This window comes from Mirounga leonina, unplaced genomic scaffold, assembly GCF_011800145.1.
Source record: "Mirounga leonina isolate KUSES-001 unplaced genomic scaffold, KU_Mleo_1.0 Mir_96, whole genome shotgun sequence".
Taxonomy (NCBI): Eukaryota; Metazoa; Chordata; class Mammalia; order Carnivora; family Phocidae; genus Mirounga; species Mirounga leonina.
In genome coordinates this window covers 2886944-2907026 of record NW_023270871.1, presented here as the reverse complement: position 1 = coordinate 2907026, position 20083 = coordinate 2886944, and the positions used below count along the sequence as shown (strand labels likewise).

The 20083-nt window shown below is 38.2% G+C and overlaps 1 protein-coding gene across 1 annotated transcript in view; it reads left to right on the top strand.

Annotated features, from left to right (window-relative positions):
- Window positions 1-7801: 7801 nt before the first annotated feature.
- The window catches only part of LOC118006340 (nuclear pore complex protein Nup155), a 60584-nt gene continuing 48302 nt past the window's right edge, over window positions 7802-20083 (top strand). The window contains exons 1-6 of the mRNA XM_034998960.1: window positions 7802-8081; window positions 10728-10865; window positions 13013-13109; window positions 15984-16054; window positions 18664-18756; window positions 19508-19674. Coding sequence (XP_034854851.1) covers window positions 7925-8081; window positions 10728-10865; window positions 13013-13109; window positions 15984-16054; window positions 18664-18756; window positions 19508-19674 — 723 coding nt within the window. The 5' untranslated portion in view covers window positions 7802-7924. The remainder of the gene's footprint in view (window positions 8082-10727; window positions 10866-13012; window positions 13110-15983; window positions 16055-18663; window positions 18757-19507; window positions 19675-20083) is intronic.

The window sequence follows — 20083 nt, the reverse complement described above, 5'->3', positions numbered from 1 at the left end:
GCTAACTCACCGCACCGGCTGGGAACCTTACATAATTTGTGTCAACACCGTTTCTTTCTTTTTTTCTCTTCTTTCTTTCTTCCTTCTTTCCTTTTTTTTTTCCTTCTTTCCTTTCCTTCCTTCTTTTTTTAATATTTTATTTATTTATTTGACAGAGACAGGAACACAAGCAGGGGGAGTGGGAGAGGGTGAAGCAGGCCCCCCGCTAAGCAGGGAACCCTATGTGGGGCTGGATCCCAGAACCCTGGGATCACGACCTGAGCTGAAGGCAGAGGCTTAACCAACGAGCCACCCAGGCATCCCTCCTTCCCTTCTCTTCCTTTCCCTTCCTTCCCTTCCTTCCTTCTTTCTTTCTAGATTTTATTCAATGACTATACATGATTGGTATAATAAGCATTTAGAAAAAAAAAAAGAAAGAATAAGTACACAGGTCCTACAAGGAACAAGTAAACCCGTGGAAGCCCTCAGGCAATATTTCTCAATCTCGGTTGCATATTAGTTATCACCTGGGGAGGTGTTTTGTTTTGTTTTGTTTTGAAGTACAGTTGACACAATGCTACATTAGTTTCAGACATTCAACATAGTGATTCAACAAGTCTATATATTTTGCCCACAAGTGTAGCTACTATCTATCACCATACAACACTATTACAATACCCTTGACTGGATTCCCTATCCTGTACCTTTTTTCCCCATGACCTATTCATTCCATAACTGGAAGCCTGTGTCTCCCTCTCCCTTTCCCCCATTTTGCCCATCCTCCTCCCTCTGGCAACCATCAGTTTGTTCTCTGTATTTATGGGTCTGTTTCTTCCTTTTGATTGTGTGTGTCTGTTTCTTAGATTCTACATATCAGTAAAATCATATGATGTTTGTCTTTCCTTGTCTGACTTATTTCACTTAGCATAAGGCTCTCTAGGTCCATCCATGTTGTCGCAAATGTCAAGATCTCATACTTTTTTGTTAACACCCTTTATTTTTAAGGCACATTTACTGCCAAGGTGACACGATCCTCACAGAATTCTAAAGAAAAGCCAACAAACCTCCTTTCTTTGCATTTTGTCCTTTTCTATGAGGAAACCCTCACAGTTCTCCACCCTTTGAGTATATTTAAAGGAAAAAAAAAATAGTATTTACTACATGACTGAAAAGTACACAGAAGCCAAAAAGACCTGACTAGCCAAGAGTTGGCAAAAAAAAAAATTCTCTATGGGCACCTGGGTGGCTCATTTGGTTGAATCTCAGCTCAGGTCTTGATCTCAGGGTCATGAGTTCAAGCCCTGTGTTGGGCTCCATGCTGGGTGTGGAGCCTACTTTTTAAAAAATGCTCTAGGGGCACCTGGGTGTCTCAGTTGGTTAAGTGTCTGCCTTCAGCTCAGGTCATGATCTCAGGTCCTGGGCCCAACCCCACGTTGGGCTCCCTGCTCAGCAGGCAGTCTGCTTCTCCCTCTCCCTTTGCCTCTGCCCCTCCCCCTGCTTGTGTGCTCTCTCTCTCTCTCTCTTTCTCTCTCTCTCTCTCAAATAAAATCTTTTAAAAAATAAAAATAAATACTCTAAAGCTATTCTTAGCCCAAGCCTCCCTCTGGCTATGAGTCATGATTGCTTATAGAGTTTCCCAGCCGACAGCAAGGGTTCCCAAAGCACTTTATTAACATATTTATTATATTTTTACTTCATATTTGGCTCTAATTTCTTTACAACTCCTTACCTGTGCTACAAACTAATGGTGTATTATTTATCTTTATATTTCTGAATTCTAGCAAAACCGTATATAGTCCTAATAAATGTTGCATAATAAAATTTATTTTCATAGAGTTACTCATTAGCCTGACTACTCCACCTTCTACTATCTCAAATTATGCTTTAGCTATACACCCTAAATGATAATTATCAAGTCTAATATCACTTCCATTGGTCTTAAAATAAAATGCAAAATTATTCACATGGCCCCAAAGCCTTTCCAACCTAATCATTTTCTATTTTCTACTACACCAGTCTTCTTTCAGCTCAATAAGCAGCCTCAGAGAACATCATGTCCTGAAAACTAACTCTTCACCAATCCCCATGCCCTCCATTGAATCCTACTCATTCTTCAGAACTTAAAAAATAAACTTTATTTTTTTAAGATTTTATTTGACAGAGAGAGAGACAGGGAGAGAGGGAACACAAGCAGGGGGAGTGGGAGAGGGAGGAGCAGGCTTCCCACTGAGCAGGAGCCAGATGTGGGGCTCGATCCCAGAACCCTGGGATCATGACCTGAGCCAAAAGCAGACGCTTAACGACTGAGCCACCCAGGCACCCCTCAGAACTCACTTTAAACTTCAGTGGTCTTCTAAGCATTTACAGGCCTTTATACACCTCCAACTGTATTAGGCCCCTCTAACTATCACATAAGCTAGTACTCTTCCTTCATAGCACAATGCCTAGGTGGACACATAGTATTTATTAAATGAATGAAAAAAATGAACGAATAAGAGAAAGAAAGTAGTTGTGAAGACAAAAACAACTACTCTTATATGCAGAATGTTCTATAGCTTGGGACAACAAAGTTCGGTTTTATCCTAAGAGATAACTCAACCTCAAAAGTCAAAAGCCAATGTGAACTCCAATCAATAAGGCCAGTTCTTTGTGCCTTCCACAAAATAAGTTGTTATTAATGCCACTGTCTCTTTTCTGAGTACAAATAAGCAGGCCTTAGGTAGTAAAGTAGAACTTTATGTATACAGCTCATTAGGAAAACCATCGCCTAAACTTATACCTAGCTATCTCAGCTCCTTGGTAGTCAAGGATTTATAGGTGAGAACTTGAGATAATATATACATTTTTTTCCTTTTATTAAGACCTTAATTTTTTAGAGCAGTTTAAGGTTCACAAAAAAAAAAAATCAAAGGGACGTTACAGAGATTTCCCATATATCACCTTGCCCTTACACATGCATGCAATATCCCCCACCAGAATGGTACACTTTTTACAACTGATGAACCTACATTAACACACCATGATCACCCACAGTCCATAGTTTACATAGGGTTCATTCATGGTGTTATACATTGTATGGCTTATGACAAATGTATAATGACATGTATCCATCATTATGGTATCATCATTATGGTATGCTTATCCTCTCACTCCCCTCAACCCTTACCAACCACTGGTGTTTTTACTGTCTCCATAATTTTGCCTTTTCTGGAATGACATATAATTGGAATCGTACAGAATGTAGCCTTTTTTATTCTTTTTTTAAAGATTTTATTTATTTATTCATAAGAGACAGAGAGAGAGAGAGAGGCAGAGGGAGAAGCAGGCTCCGCTGAGCAGGGAGCCCGATGTGGGACTCGATCCCAGGACCCTGGGATCATGACCTGAGCCGAAGGCAGACGCTTAACCATCTGAGCCACCCAGGCGCCCAGAATGTAGCCTTTTTCAGATTGCCTTCTCTCACTTGGTAATATATATTTAAGTTTCCTCTGTGTCTTTTCATGACTTAATAGCTCATTTCTTTTTAGCACTGTTTAATATTCCATCGTCTAGATGTACTACAGTTTACTTATCCTGCTTCACTTACTGAAGGATGTCTTGGTTGCCTCTAAGTTTTGGCAATTATGAATAAAGCTGCTATGAAAATCATGTGCAGCTTTTGTGGGGACATAGTTTTCAATTCCTTTGGGTAAATATCAAGGAGCATGAGTTCTGGATAATATAGTAAGAATATGTTTGGTTTTGTAAGAAACTGCCAAATGGGCTTTTTCTTTCTTTCTTTCTTTTAAAGATTTTATTTATTTATTTGAGAAAGAGAGACACAGCGAGAGAGGGAACACAAGCAGGGGGGAGTGGGAGAGGGAGAAGCAGGACACTGGGATCATGACCTGAGCCGAAGGCAGACACTGAAAGACTGAGTCACCCAGGCGCCCCTGCCAAACGGTCTTTTAAAGGGACTGTACCGGGCGCCTGGGTGGCTCAGTAGGTTAAGCGACTGCCTTCGGCTCAGGTCATGATCCTGGAGTCCCAGGATTGAGTCCCGCATCGGGCTCCCTGCTCGGCAGGGAGTCTGCTTCTCCCTCTCCCACTCCCCGTTTGTGTTCCCTCTCTCGCTGTGTCTTTCTCTGTCAAATAAATAAATAAAATCTTTTAAAAAATAAAAATAAAGGGACTGTACCGTTTTACATTTTCACTTGCAATGAATGAGAGTTCCTTTTCTTCCACATCTTCACCGGCATTTGGTACTGTCAGTGTTCCAGATTTTGGCCCTTCAAATAGGTATGTAGTGGTATCTTATTGCTTTAATTTGCATTTCCCTGATGACATATGATGTGGAGTGTCTTTTCACATGCTTAATTGCTATCTGTGTATCTTCTTTGGTGAGGTGTCTGTGAAGGTCTTTAACCCATTTTTTAATCAGATTGTTTCTTATTTTGAACTCTTAAGAACTCTTTGTATATTCTGGATTATGCAGTCCTTTATCAGATGTCTTTTGCAAATATTTTCTCCCGGTCTGTGGTTTGTCTTCTCATTCTCTTGACATTGTCTTTTGCAGAGCAGTTTTTAATTTTAATGGACAGTTTACCATTATTTCTGTCATAGATCATGCTTCTGGTGTTGTATCTAAGAAGTCATTGCTTTATCTAAAGTCATCTAAATTTTCTCCTATGTTTTCTTCTAGGAGTTTTTATAGTTTTGTGTTTTACATTTAGGTCAGTTGTCGAGTTAATTTTTGTGACAGGTCTGTGTCTAGATTCATTTTTTTTTGCATGTGGATGTCTAGTAGTTCTGGCACCATTTGTTGAGAAGGTTCCATTGTAGATATATAAAATGTTAAACTACAAAGTGCTGGAGAAAATAAACAAAGAAAAATGAAGATATATATCATCAACCAATAGGAGTAGATAATAATGATGATTACAGAAAAATCACAAGACGTATTTGTTTTTGATAAAAAAGAGAGATGATGTAATTGCAGTAGTGGAGACCTACATTAAACTATTTTTTTCCGCTTTTTGTCTGTATGAAACGTCTTTTTTTTAAATTATTTTTTTCTTTTTCTTTTTTTTTTTTTTAAAGATTTTATTTATTTATTTTAGAGAGAGAGAATGAGAGACAGAGAGCATGAGAGGGAGGAGGGTCAGAGGGAGAAGCAGACTCCCTGCCGAGCAGGGAGCCCGATGTGGGACTCGATCCCGGGACTCCAGGATCATGACCTGAGCCGAAGGCAGTCGCTTAACCACCTGAGCCACCCAGGCGCCCTATTTTTTTTCTTTTTTAAAGTAAGCTCCGCCTCCAATGTGGGGCTTGAACTCATGACCCTGAGATCAAGAGTTGCATGTTCTACCAACTGAGCCAGGCAGGGGCCCTATATGAAACATCTTCATAATAAAATGTTAAGTATGCCAGAAAAACTTTGATTTTCTTGGAGCAAACAAAGTAAAATTATGTGTGAATTAAATATTTGAGAGGCAGGATAGCATGGCATTAAGCAATGAGTTCCAGAACTAGAATGTTAAAGTTAAAAATAGGGCTACCCTATGACCCAGCAATTGCACTACTGGGTATTTACCCCAAAGATACAAATGTAGGGATCCGAAGGGGTACGTGCACCCTGATATTTATAGCAGCAATGTCCACAATAGCCAAACTATGGAAAGAGCCTAGATGTCTGTTGACAGATGAATGGATAAAGAAGATGCAGTATACACACACACACACACACACACACACACACACACACAACTAGAATATTATGCAGCCCTCAAAAAACCCGAAATCTTGCCATGTGCAACGATGTGGATGGAACTAGAGGGTATTATGCTAAATGAAATAAGTCAATCAGAGAAAGACATGTATCAGATGATCTCAGTGATATGAGGAATTCATAATCTCTGGAAACAAACTGAGGGTTGCTGAAGTGGTGGGGGGTGGGAGGGATGGGGTGGCTGGGTGATAGACATTGGGGAGGGTATGTGCTATGGTGAGTGCTGTGAAGTGTGAAAGACTGATGAATCACAGATCTGTACCTCTGAAACAAATAATACATTATATGTTAAAAAAAGGAAGAAGATAGTAGGAAAGGAAAAACGAAGTGGGAGAATTGGAGGGAGAGACGAACCATGAGAGACTATGGACTCTGAGAAACAAACTTAGGGTTCTAGAGGGGAGGGAGGTGGGGGGATGGGTTAGCCTGGTGATGGGTATTAAAGAGGGTATGTATTGAATGGAGCACTGGGTGTTATATGCAAACAATGAATCATGGAACATTACATCAAAAACTAATGATGTAATGTATGGTGATTAACATAATAAAATTTAAAAATGCAAAAAAAAAGAATTATAAAAAAAAAGAGATAAGCTGGAAAGAAGAACTTAATCAATTGGAAAGCTTGAGATCAAATGGAGGTAGTTGATGGGGCGCCTGGGTGGCTCAGTCATCTGCCTTCGGTTCAGATCATGATCCCAGGGTCCTGGGATCGAGTCCCGCATTGGGCTCCCTGCTCCGCAGGAAGCCTGCTTCTCTCCCTTTCCCACTCCCCCTTCTTGTGTTCCCTCTCTCGCTGTGTCTGTCAAATAAATAAGTAAAATCTTAAAAAAAAAAAAAAAAAAGGTAGTTGAAGTCCTCTTTCAAAGGAGTAATTCAGTTACTGACTAGCTAAACTATTAAGAATATAAGGGGATGAAGTTTACTTAAGTGTGGTTCTAAATGAGCACTAAATAAGGACAAATTCTAGTGTTTCTAAATAAGGAATGCTCTTTGAAAGAGTGCTTTGATTTGACCACTCCAGTTGCCTTCTGTGTGAAATGAACCTATCTTACCTCTTCTTGCTCATCTTATCCTCCTATTGCAATTAACACATACCCCATAAAAAATTATGGTGATGCACTTTATTGCTTCACTTTGTGTGTCCCTGCATGAAGCACCTTGAGGACAGGGATGTGTCAGTTTGATATTCCCAGCACCAGGCACAGTGCCTGACACAAATTATAAATTCAATTTCTGTAGGACTTGGTGATGTATTGGGTGACCTACTTTATACCAGTCCCTCTACTTTGTGCTGGGGATCAACCAATGAACACTCATTTTCCTCTCTGTAATGAGAAATAAAGGAAGGCAACAGCCCCCTGCATGCAACGAATGACTCAGTAAACACACAGTTCTTTATAATAACAGTAGCCATACACAAACAGAAAAGCGTGATGAATTTTTTTAAGTAGGTTCCACCCCAAGGTGGAGCTTGAACTCACCACCCAGACACCCAGAATCACATGCTCTACTGACTGACCCGGCCGGAAAAGTCTGATGAATATACAGTGAAGCCCCTAAGAAATGTGAAATTTTGGTTCACACGTAAACTTTCTGACAAGCTACCACTATCCACTCTCGCAAGAGCAGTTGTTTGCAGTGCCAAAGAAATCGACGCGCAAACTCTTAAGTAATTGCAGTTGAGAGATTCTAACCTGCAAAGCTCGCGACACCAAGATCCAGCGCTCGCGAAACCCACCAGAACTGGGGCAGCCTGCGCTGCCGGGCACTACCCAGCTCCCACTTCCCCGACCCCTGCTCCCTCCCACCTCCCCACCCCTCCCGGCCTTCTCCTCCCCCGGTCCTTTCCCCTTCTTTCCTCCATTCCCTAGATAACCTCCGCGGATTTTCCCCTCCCCCACCCTCAAGCATCCAACCTACGCCCGGGAAAGTGCCTCCGCTCACTCGCTCCGCCCCCTAACGTCCAGCCCCCTCCACAGCTTCCTCTCTTCAGCTTCAAAACGCAGCCTTCAAATTCCCCTCCAGATGAACCGGAAGTGCGTCATGCACAGGCGCCGAGGCGCTCGTTTGGCGCGCGCGCTGTAAGCTGTGGGTCTGAGCCAGGGTGTTGGGTTTTTCTCTCTTTTCTCCTTGGTTTTTTACTTTTTTCAGACGCTGGTGTCTCCGAGTCTCGACATGCCGTCTTCTTTACTGGGCTCGGCGATGCCGGCCTCCACGTCGGCCTCAGCTTTGCAGGAAACTCTGGAAAATGCAGGGCGGCTCATCGACCGTCAGTTGCAAGAAGACCGCATGTACCCGGACCTTTCCGAGCTTCTCATGGTGTCTGCCCCAAGTGAGTGATCAGTGCCCATTTGGTGACTGCTTTCTCAGCCGAAAGGACTCTCGCCTGACTTCCTAACTAGGTCCTTATCCCCAGGGTGGGCCCAGCGAAGACATTTGAGATTTAGCTGTGCTACATTTTAAAGAGCGAAAAAGAGCCTATTTTCCGTTTATTTTCCTGTTCTCACTTCACTGCCGATATTTGAGAGGGTAGGAGTGACGAGCAATCCCCCATTTGAAGCAAAGACCCCAAACTTAATGAGCTGCTCACTGCCTCCGAGTGTTCATCGCTAAGGCCAGTTGGGTAGGATCACCTGATCCAGGTCTCATTCTTCTTGATTCCTCATTAACATTAGACTAAAACAGACGGGCAAGCGAAGTTAATTTGGAAATTTACTATCTTCTCTCAAAGATAGTCTTTATTATGTGTAGAGTTAGTGTAATACAAAGTCTTGTAATACAAAGGTAGTTGAGAAGAACTACCAGTGGAATAAAGGAAGAGAGCAGGGATATTAGCTGTGATGATGAACAGGGAGGGTAAGGCAGTGTATGGGCCCACAAAAGAGAGGCGATGGGAAAATACTTTGTTTAATGGTTTTAAATTATGACCAGGTTCCTCGAGGCATGGAATTACATAAGTTGCTTTAAAAAAAAAAAAAAGTGGCCCCTTTGTGAGACCTATATTGGAGAAAAAAAGTGTAAGAGACAAGGTTTTTGGTAAACAATAACCAAGATAAAGTAACAAGGATAATCTGTGCAATGTAAACCTAAACGACATGTGGCGATTTATAAAAGTCATTGAGTAGGCTTGTAGTCAGAAAGGATGGAAATAAAACACATGTAGTATTTGTTCCTGACAGCTACTTAACCAGTGCTTGTAAGAACTGAGTGGCCTATTAGTAACTCTCATCTCGAACAGCATTACTTCCTTTTACCTCCTTAGGTTTGAAAAGCAAGACATAAAAAGAGTCCATACATTCTTGTCCTCTCTTAATCTGATTCAAATCGATTCTGTCCACCTTTACACCAACCTCTTCAACCTAATCTCCTCCCCTTCTTCCATCCTATTCTCAAACTCTTTGTTCCAGTCACACTGAATTTAACATGTTTTCCATAAGAAGCTCTTTCTTCGGGATTCTATTTTACATCATCATTTACATCATCATTTACTTCTGGAATGTTCTTTCTTCTTTGCCTGACATTCTTCCAGACTCGCTTGAATATCACTTCCTTTGTGAGGGCTTTCTTAACTAGTCACGTTCTTTTTTTCTTTTTTTTAATTACGTATGTTAGTCATCATACATTACATCATTAGTTTTTGATGTAGTGTTTCATGATTCATTGTTTGCATATAACACCCAGTGCTCCATTCAATATGTACCCTCCTTAATACCCATCACCGGGCTAACCCATCCCCCCACCCCCTCCCCTCTAAAACCCTAACCATTCACATTCTTACTGGAATTATTAATTCCATCCATTATGTTCCCACTGTCATTTAACATGTGCAATATCCTTTTAAAAAAAAAAAAAAGATTTTATTTATTTATTGACAGAGAGAGACAGTGAGGGAGGGAACACAAGCAAAGGGAGTGGGAGAGGGAGAAGCAGGCTTCCCGCGGAGCAAGGAGCCCGATGCGGGGCTGGATCCCAGGACCCTCGGATCATGACCTGAGCCGAAGGCAGATGCTCAATGACTGAGCCACCCAGGCACCCCGTGCAATATCCCATTAAAATTATGTTTTAAGATTAAATGGGATGTCTGGGATTTGCTTCAAAAAATCCATGAGGGAAGAAATAGCTAGGGATATAAATGAAACATGATCAGGCATGTTATTGGTAATTGTTGAAACTGGGTAATCAATCAGTACATAGGAATTGATTGCATTTTTCTCTCTAGTTGTGTATTTTAAATTTCCCTAATACATTTAGAATTTCTTTTATATGTCAGTTTTCCCCAACATCTTTGTACTTAAAGAGAGCCTGGAAAGGTGCCTGGGATAAACAGGTCATCAGTCAGATCTAAAGAACACCTCCCTGTTCAAGACATAGAAAGGACAGGCTGAATAGAGCAGCGCACTCCTGCCCTTAGGTGACTGTGTCTTAGGGCAAGAGAAGGGTTGCCAAATGAGAACACTTTATAGAGCAGTCTGTGGTTTCCCCCAATAAAATATTGCTTATGTGGTATTATTTGTATTTATCTTATTGGTCTTGGGGGTGGTCTAACAAGAAAAATGCATAGATTGTTTTAATCTATTAATATTTAAGTGGGAAAAGAAATCTGTTTTTTCCCCAATCAGTATTTTGTTCATAATGGTTTTATCTGACAATCACAAAGTGGTTTTATAAATATTTGCCCATTTCAGATTAATAAAATAATAGGAAAAAAACCTAAATTAATGAACTAAGTATTTCCTTTCTAATGGAATCTTTGTGAAAGATAACCTTGTGTTTAGTGCTAAAACCTGTAATTGCCCCCACCTTAACACTGGATTTTCTCAGGCTTCCTTTGTGTTGGGTCAGAACTATTTTATTCTCTCTCTCTACCTTTTACAACCACCAGATGCACAATTTTTTTTTAGCTTGCAGTGCTTCAGTATGCCTAGTTGATGCCCAAAACATTATTATTTTAATAAATGCTTTGTTTTATTACTTGCAGATAATCCCACTGTTTCTGGGATGTCAGATATGGATTATCCTCTACAAGGACCTGGTTTGCTGTCAGTACCCAACCTTCCAGAGATGAGTTCCATCCGAAGAGTTCCTCTCCCACCTGAACTTGTTGAACAGTTTGGACGTATCCTGTTACCTTGTTTTTTAACTCCTTAAAATTTTTTTAAATTGCTATTCTTATTATAATTCTTGCTTTGTGTTTAATTGGTGTGTGTATATCAGTTCATTTAAGAGTTCTATTTAAAAAATATTTTAAGTATGTGGGTGGTTTGCCATGTGCCTAGAAAATTTCATATAACATTGAATGTTGAAAATTGAATCACATTTTAATTAATCTGGGACATTGAAGAGAGTGAATTGTTAACAAGGAATTCTGCATTTTTGAATGATATTCTTGCAAAGTAGTACTTTCCAGTTAAATGCTATACAAGGAAGCTTTTACTACCACATTTTAGCTGGAAGACCCATGATTTTCATTTTTATTTTTTCTCATATTTTAACATTTTTAAAACTGGGGTGTTGTTCTAAAACTGTTTAAAGACAAACTGCCAGGTACTTCTTTTTCCCCCTCCCCAAAATTTTTTGGTATGGTTTTGCACTGATTGCTATCTTAGAATTAAAGTCTGTAAGTGCTAAGGATCACAATAAGAATGGAACACTAATGGCATCTTCATAGACTGAGTTACTAGAGGAGTTTTCTTACCCTCTAAAAAGAAAGATTTTGTCTAATTTTTTAAAAGTGTGGCATATCCTATAAAGGCATTAGATTTATAGTTAAATTTGCTAGGAAGCTTTTTTATCAATCTATAGCCCTCATAATTTAGACATTAAGATGCTGTATTAATATTTAATGAGATTTTTAAAAGTATATTAATCTATTTAAAGTAAAAACTTTTCAAATTTCATTACGGTCTGACAGAAAAATAAAGGAAATGGAACATTGAGGAATACTTGTATGTAGAAAAACTAGTAGAATTTAATATTTTCCCTAAAATTTTCACTGTCTCTCTGAGACTTTGTGAAATAGTGTTATTAAATATAAAACATACCTTATCCCATATTCTACTCTTGCTTAGTTTCTTTTTTTTTTCTTTTTTTTTTTTAAAGATTTTATTTATTTGAGAGAGAGCATGCGCACGAGTGCACAAGCAGGGGGAGCTGCAGACAGAGGGAGAAGCTAGCCAGCTGCTCCCTCTGTCTGAGGCAAGGAGCCTGACATGGGACTCGATCCCTGGACTCTGGGATCATGACCTGAGCTGAAAGCAGGTGCTCAACCAACTGAGCCACGCAGGCGTCCCCCTTGCTAAGTTTCTTAATATTCTTCTTTTATCTTCTGATAATACTATTTCTGCAAAGGAAATTATTTGATAATTGTTTCCTTGTCTTATAATTACATATTATTTGTTTTTCAATCAGACTATTTATTATTATTTTTTTTAAGATTTTATTTATTTGACAGAGACACAGCAAGAGAGGGAACACAAGCAGGGGGAGTGGGAGAGGGAGAAGCAGGCTTCCTGCCGAGCAGAGAGCCCGATGTGGGACTTGATCCCAGGACCCTGGGATCGTGACCTGAGCCAAAGGCAGACACTTAACGACTGAGCCACCCAGGCGCCCCTCAGTCATATTTATAAGAAGCTTGCAAATAGTCAAGCTATGACTTTAGCATACCATGTGTTTGTTTTTTTTTAATCAGTCTTGCTCTTATACAGTTGGGGAAACTGGTCCAGTAAGTTTTTTCATGTCAAAATTTAATGGTGTTACTCATAATCCGTATTCTTTTTTAAGTTAGTAATGGTAAAAACATTACATTTGTCCTTTAGAATGCATTTCAGGTAGTCAGATAGCATTATTTAGAAATTATAAATTACAGGTTTATTTCTGTCATAGCTATATCTTTCATTAAACTTATTAGAAATCAAGATATTTTATTTGCTCTTTCTATTAAAGAGTGGCTAGGTCATGATTTTTTAATCATAAATTTTCAAGTTCTTTTTTTAAGATTTTATTTATTTTTTAACAGAGAGAGAGCAAGAGAGGGAACACAAGCAGGGGGAGTGGGAGAGGGAGAAGCAGGCTCCCCCCTGAGCAGGGGGCCTGCCTCTGGGCTCGATCCCGGGACCCTGGGATCACAACCTGAGCCAAAGCAGATGCTTAATGACTGAGCCACCCAGGCACCCCTTAATCATAAATTTTAAACCAAAATCTTTCAAAACAAATTTAGGAAAGATAAGATTGAAATCTTTTTGCCTTACATCCACACTACTTCAGATATGCAGTGTAACTGCATGATGGGCGTGTTCCCTCCTATCAGCAGAGCTTGGCTCACAATTGACAGTGACATATTCATGTGGAACTATGAAGACGGGTACGTATTTAATGCTGGTTTGCTGTAGCATGGTTAGAATTTAGATTATCTTAACTGCAGCTGATGTTCTACTCATCAGAAGCTGCATGGTTTATCTTTCATTCATCTAACATCTGGATCATTGCTTCTCAGTATGCATACCAGTCACCTGGGTAGGGGGTTAAAATGTGGACTCTGTTATAGTAGTTCTGAGTGAGCCTCAAGAGTCCTCATTTGTACAAACTCCCAGTGATGCTGCCAGTCTGAGTACCACTCTGAGTAGCAGGGGTCTAGTTGCCAAGTTCTTACCTTCCAATAAGGTAGCCTATCAGTTTTTTTGATAGATCGTTTGACATTTTTAAGGATCTCTGTTTTCGATGCATTTCTATGCATTGGGAGTCTCTTAACTTACTGAAGTGACTAAACAGTTTTGTTGGTCTGTGAGCTTGATCTATGTGTAATTTGAATGTATGTAACAGTCTGAGTGAAGGTCCAAGATCTTCTTGCTAAAATAAAGTTTATTGATCTGATAATCTCACCTGGCTTTCTGGAGATAAATTTTGGCATATTACCAGTTCTCTGTCATAATATCTTTAGGTGGTTAAGTGGGTTAATGAGAAGAAGGCCCATGTAGTTGTTACTCTTTCCTTGGGTAATTAAGACACCTGTTAGGAACACACACACACACACATACACTGTATCATTGAGTTGAAGTGACACTAAATGACAACTTGAACTTGTAGCTTAAATGAAACCATTTTTGTTCACTGATTTTTTTCGATTAGAACTTTTTATAGCTAGAGTTATGATTGAACTGTTATATAGTCCCAATAGCAGTGATGTATGGTTGTGATTGTTCTTCATATATCTTGAACTTTAGTTTGTTGTATTATTGTAACATGGTCATTTTGATACTAAGGAATAACACCTCTTCATTTAGGCATGAATGTATTTAAGAAAACCAAATGCCAAAAAACTGCATAATAGATAAATGTAAGGATAATTTCCTTAAGGGTTTTCCCTTTAATGAAAATTTCTATATTTCCATTAACATCTAATATATCCATCATAATAAAATATTGAGTTTATCATGTATCAGACACTGTTTTGTGCTAGGAATAGCATTGAATGCGGTAAATATAGTCTCTATCTACATGGAACATACAGTCCAACCTTACTGTGTTAAAACTAGAACTCATTTAAAGAAAAATCATCTGAACAATGTGCTTATTGAAAAAAAAATCAAGGCACAAGTCCTGGGTATAAATCTTTATTTCGTTCACAAGTTCAATACTGCAAAAGCCTTGGGCTTCCTTTCAATTATTCCATTAGCTTTCTATTATAAATCCTAATTCCACCTGGATAATAGGCGCATAATCTTGTCCCATTTATTGTTCTGTAACCTCTAACTTCCCCAGTATTGGTCTTAGTTTCTGGAGGCTGTGCCAGTTATCACAATATGGAAAAAAGCGGGGAAACCTGGCTTACCTAAGTGGCCATTGAGGTGTTTTCTTCCTGTTTGCTTGGTCCTTTTCAGGACAACCAGAAGTTTTCTTCCAAGTCTGGATCATATATTTTTTTCTTGGTATTTATTCTGCTTGGCATTTTCTGATTTTCTTGATCTTTCATTATTTTTGGAAGTTTTTCAGTAATTACCTTCAAATATTTGTCCTGTCCCATTCTTTCCCTCTTCTGAAATTTTTATACTTTTGTTAGATTGTTTGATGTTCTTCAACAGGTTTTGGATGCTCTGTTCTATTTTTGTTTCTCCATTTTTTTTTTCTTTTTGTTTCAATTTGGACAGTTTCTATTGACCCAACTTCAGGATCACCAATTCCTTCGTTAGCTATGTCAAGTCTACCTAAAAAGTTCTTACAAGATGTTCTTTCTCTATGCTGTGCTTTTTATTTCTAATATTTTCACTTGCTTATTTCTTGTAATTTTCACCTCTCTGCTGAAGTTCCTTATCTGTTTGTTTATGTCATCCACCTTTTCCATTAGCACCCATACTATATTAATCATATTTATTTAAAATTTTCTGTCTGTAGTTCAGACATTGAGCTCATAGCTGAGTCCATTTCTGTTGATTGCTTTGTTTCTTGACAGGCTTTTTTTTCCTGTGTTTTATTTGTCTCATGTGTTTTGTTTTGTTTTTTTTTAAAGATTTTATTTATTTATTTGAGAGAGAGAGAGTGAGAGAGAGCATGAGAGGGGAGAGGGTCAGAGGGAGAAGCAGACTCCCCACTGAGTAGGGAGCCCGATGTGGGACTCGAACCTGGGACTCCAGGATCACGACCTGAGCTGAAGGCAGTTGCTTAACCAACTGAGCCACCCAGGCGCTCTGTCTCATGTGTTTTCTGAAAGCTAGATATCATGTGTAGGACAGTGGATACTGCAGTAAATAGTGTTTATCCTTAGAAATGGGCCTAGCAGGTAGGCGTATATAATGGGGAAAGTTGACTTTTTTCAAGTCAGGAGTTGAGCTGAGTTGGGTTTTGTCATTGCTGTGGTTATCCTCAGTGGACCACAGGTTTCATCCTGTAGAATTACTTTATACTTAGGATACAGGTTGGGATGCCGGAGATTTTTTCTCAATGTTTCCCTTCCACTCTCAGGCTTACACTTTCCCTGTTTTTCTGAGGGGGTCTTGCCCCAGCAGTAGAATTGCTGTTACCTTGCAACCTGGTTGGGGGGAAGTTTGGGATGGGGAGCAGCATTCCCTGTTTTCCTGGTTTATGCTTATTAGCCTTAGACAGACCTGTGTGCCTGGATCTTGGAATTGAAACACTTTTCTTTGCTGGTTTATTTTTCATTACATTCTATAGTCTTAAAGAACATTTTAGATGAAACTATTTTCTTCATATGTATAACATGTTTTTCTTTAACTATTGGCAGAGGAGACCTTGCCTATTTTGATGGACTTAGTGAGACTATTCTTGCTGTGGGACTTGTGAAACCAAAAGCTGGTAAGAAATAAAAATGTAATGATTAATTTACATATGTATATGCATAGGACTGAATAACAGCACATTTTAACATAGTTGAAATTTTTATTGAAGTTTGGTCTGAATTCTAATGAGAAATATGTAAAGTGATTAGGAATATTTAATAGTTTATTCACTTTATGGTAGAAGTGAATCTGTCTTTAAATTGTTACACTGGTGCACCTGGCTGGCTCAGTTGGTAGACCATGTGACTCTTGATCTTAGGATCATGAGTTCAAGCCCCATGTTAGGTATAGAGCTTACTTAAAAAAAATACTTTTTAATAAATAAAATTGTTAAACTATAATTTTTGAATTTTGTTTTGCTTATTTTTTGTTACTCATTGTTGATTTATTTGCCTGAAGTTTTTTGCATTGTACATTTTCTCTTTTTTTGCATTATACATTTTCATTAGTTACTGAATTTAATGTAAAAACCATTTTTGTCTCTGCATTTTTTTAGTCTTGATAGCCCATAGAAATGAAAAGAGTTCAGAATAACTCTTAAAGAAGTGGCAAGTATTGTTTAACAGTTTCAACTTCATTGTGCCAGATTTTTTTATAAAAGCTGACAAAATAATAGATTGATTTAAATTTAACATACATTTTTTGGATGTATGAGAAATCTTCCTACAATGGGAAATAGTAGACAAAATTGTTTGTAAGGCTTAAATAAAATTTTTTGAGTTCGCAGCTGTTTGAAATGATAATTCACATGGTACAAACATGCAGTCTTATACACTGTTTATGTGATTACATTGGAAACTTATTTCCTTAAAATAGAACCTCAAGGTATTCTTCACCCTGAGGTATGTATCTCTTTTATCTACATTTAAAAGTTTATTCATAGGTGCGCCTGGGTGGCACAGTCTGTTAGGCATCCAACTCTTGGTTTCAGCTCCGGTCGTGATCTCAGGGTTGTGAGATTGAGCCCTGCATGGGGCTCCACACTCAGTGCAGAGTGTGCTTAAGACTCTCCCTCTCCCTCTGCTCCTGCCCTCTGCTTGCTCATGTGCGCTCATGCACATGCTCTCTCTCTCTCAAAATAAATAAATAAATCTTTTTTTTTTTTAAAGTTACTATCTAAAAGCTTATTCAAAATAACAGTGGAGGGCTCTCCCTGCTCTGTATTTTAATAAATATAAATTGTCCATCTAAAATAAATAGTAAAATTTTGTTCTACTCAAATATAAACTTCAGTGCAAAATTAAAATTATGGCAAGTCTTTCATATGACAACAAAGGTGTGAATTGTTTCACAATTGTTTTTTTGTTTTGTTTTGTTTTTTTGAGAGAGAGTGTGCAAGTGGGGGGTGGAAGGGCTAAGGGAGAGAAAATCCTAAGCAGGCTCCATGCCTGGTAAAGAGCTGGACTCGGGGCTGGATCTCACCGTGAGGTCGTGACTTGAGCCAATATCAAGAGTCAGACACTTAACCGAATGAGCCACCCTGATTATGAAACAACTCTGACTTTGCTATCCATAAGCACTGAAAATTTTGACTCTCGAACATAAAGCGTTATAACAAAGTTCGTATCTTACTTTGCCTATTGTAAGAAAATATTATTCTTAAAGTCATTGTTTTCTAACTCAAGCTTTTTGGCAAGAGTTTGCTTTATTGGCAAGAAGAGTATGAATACATGTTTCAATTTTGTGGTTGCTTGAATAAAACATAAGAGTGCTCCCGCTGAGCAGGGAGCCCGATGTGGGACACGATCCTGGGACTCCAGGATCATGACCTGAGCCGAAGGCAGTCGCTTAACCAACTGAGCCACCCAGGCACCCCGAATTTTCTTCTTTTTTTAAGGCTGGATAATATTGCTATGTATGTATACATATATGTGTATGTATACATACACACACACACATACACCACATTTTGTTTATTCATTCATTTGTTGGTGGACAGTTGGGTTGCTTCCACCTTTTGCATACTGTGAATTATGCTGCTGTGGGCATTAAGTATACAAATAGAAGGCTTTATATTTTAATAAACTATTTAATAATGTAATGCTGATTTTAATTGGTATTAAATACTGAAGTGTTTCTTTTCTTTTTTTTTTTTTTTTAAGATTTTATTTATTTATTTGACAGAGAAATAGCGAGAGCAGGAACACAAGAAGGGGGAATGGGAGAGGGAGAAGCAGGCTTCTTGCCGAGCAGGGAGCCCAATGTGGGACTCGATCCCAGGACCCTGGGATCATGACCTGAGCCGGAGGCAGACGCTTAACGACTGAGCCACCCAGGCACCCTGAAGTGTTTCTTTTCTAAGATGGTTCTTTTTTATTACTATCTACTTATTTAAATATTCATAGGTAGTAATATTTTAACATCAAAATTAAATTGAGTTCAGACTTTTCATATACTATTTAATTTTTTTTTTTAAGTAGACTCCACGCCCAACTTGGGGCTTGAACTCATGACCCCAAGATTGAGAGCCGCATGCTCTACCAGCTGAACCAGCCAGACACGTCCTTCATATACTGTTTAATCACTAGTTCATTTTAATGGTAAAACCATTAGTCTATCAATGCTTAAATAGTGGAAGTGGATGTTTTTTGGAATAATCCCTAACCCACGTCTGCTTTATCTTAGGCATCTTTCAACCTCATGTACGACACCTCCTGGTTTTGGCAACCCCTGTGGATATAGTGATTCTTGGACTTAGCTATGCTAATTTACAAACAGGTATGGCAAACCACATGTGGTATTTTTAAAATAAAAATATGTTAGCCAATTTATATAATTAAAAGCTTTTTTTTTTTCACTAAGTTATCTTTCCAGACTCTTTTTCATAGGAAAATAATACTTCCCTATAGGTATGATAACTTTCAGGTTAGTAGCTCCATCAAGCAAGTATTTTGAATATGCTTATCATATTAATGTGCATTCCTTAAATGTACAATATAAAAGGGTAGTAGAAGAGAAATAATTGACACTAGTGAGTTTTTCTATAATGCTTTCAATTTATTTGTTTCTGGTTTTTTGAATGGTTGTTTTAACATATGGAACACTGAAATATATATTATTCTTTCCTTTAATATAAGAAGACCTGAATTTATTTTTTTCTTTTGCATTCTGGCAATCTGTTTTGGGTGAAATAGTGTTGAATTTCAGTGACTGAAATTAATGATTATTACTATCAAATCCTTGGGTTCTTTCCCAAAATCTAGTAATTTGGGATAGTTTGTCGATTGATGTTTTACAATGTTATGTATATAAAACATATATTGTGCATATATACATATTGTAGGTTCTATTTAACTTGAATAAACTGTATCAGACTTTTTATAGTAATTTAAAAGTATATGTTGTAGAAGCTTTTAGGTGTGTCAATAAGAATTCAGTAAAAATACCAATTCTGAAGATAACGTAGTGATTGTTTCAAACTTCAAAAACGCTAATAAGCTGATTCATATTCTTTCTTTAAAAAAAATAGGTTCTGGGGTTCTTAATGACAGTATGTGTGGTGGAATGCAGTTGCTTCCAGATCCTTTATATTCTCTTCCCACTGATAATACTTACCTTTTAACAATAACTTCCACTGATAATGGGAGAATTTTCTTGGCTGGAAAAGATGGCTGTTTATATGAAGTAGCATACCAAGTAAGTCTGGCATTTATAAACATTTTTTTCCTCCCCTTGGATAAAGTAGGGATAGATTTTACTTTTGTTTTCTAATTATATAAGCACATTAATATATTCTTATGAAAAGTATTCAGACATACAGTTAAAACCTTGCATGACTACACCATGCCTACAAAACCCGGTCCTCTCTCCAGAAGTAAAATCCAGTTCTGAGTATGTCTTCTTAGGACATGATACATTGATAAGTATCTATAAATTTCTATCTGTATGTATTTATATGTATACACATATACAAATACGTGATGTACTTCTGTATGTTTTTCCTTAGATTATTGCTTATGTTTTGTTACATAATTGGCTTTTCACTTAACTGTGTTATGTTTTGTGATTGCTGTACAGTTGTCTATAAAATGGATGTACATTATTC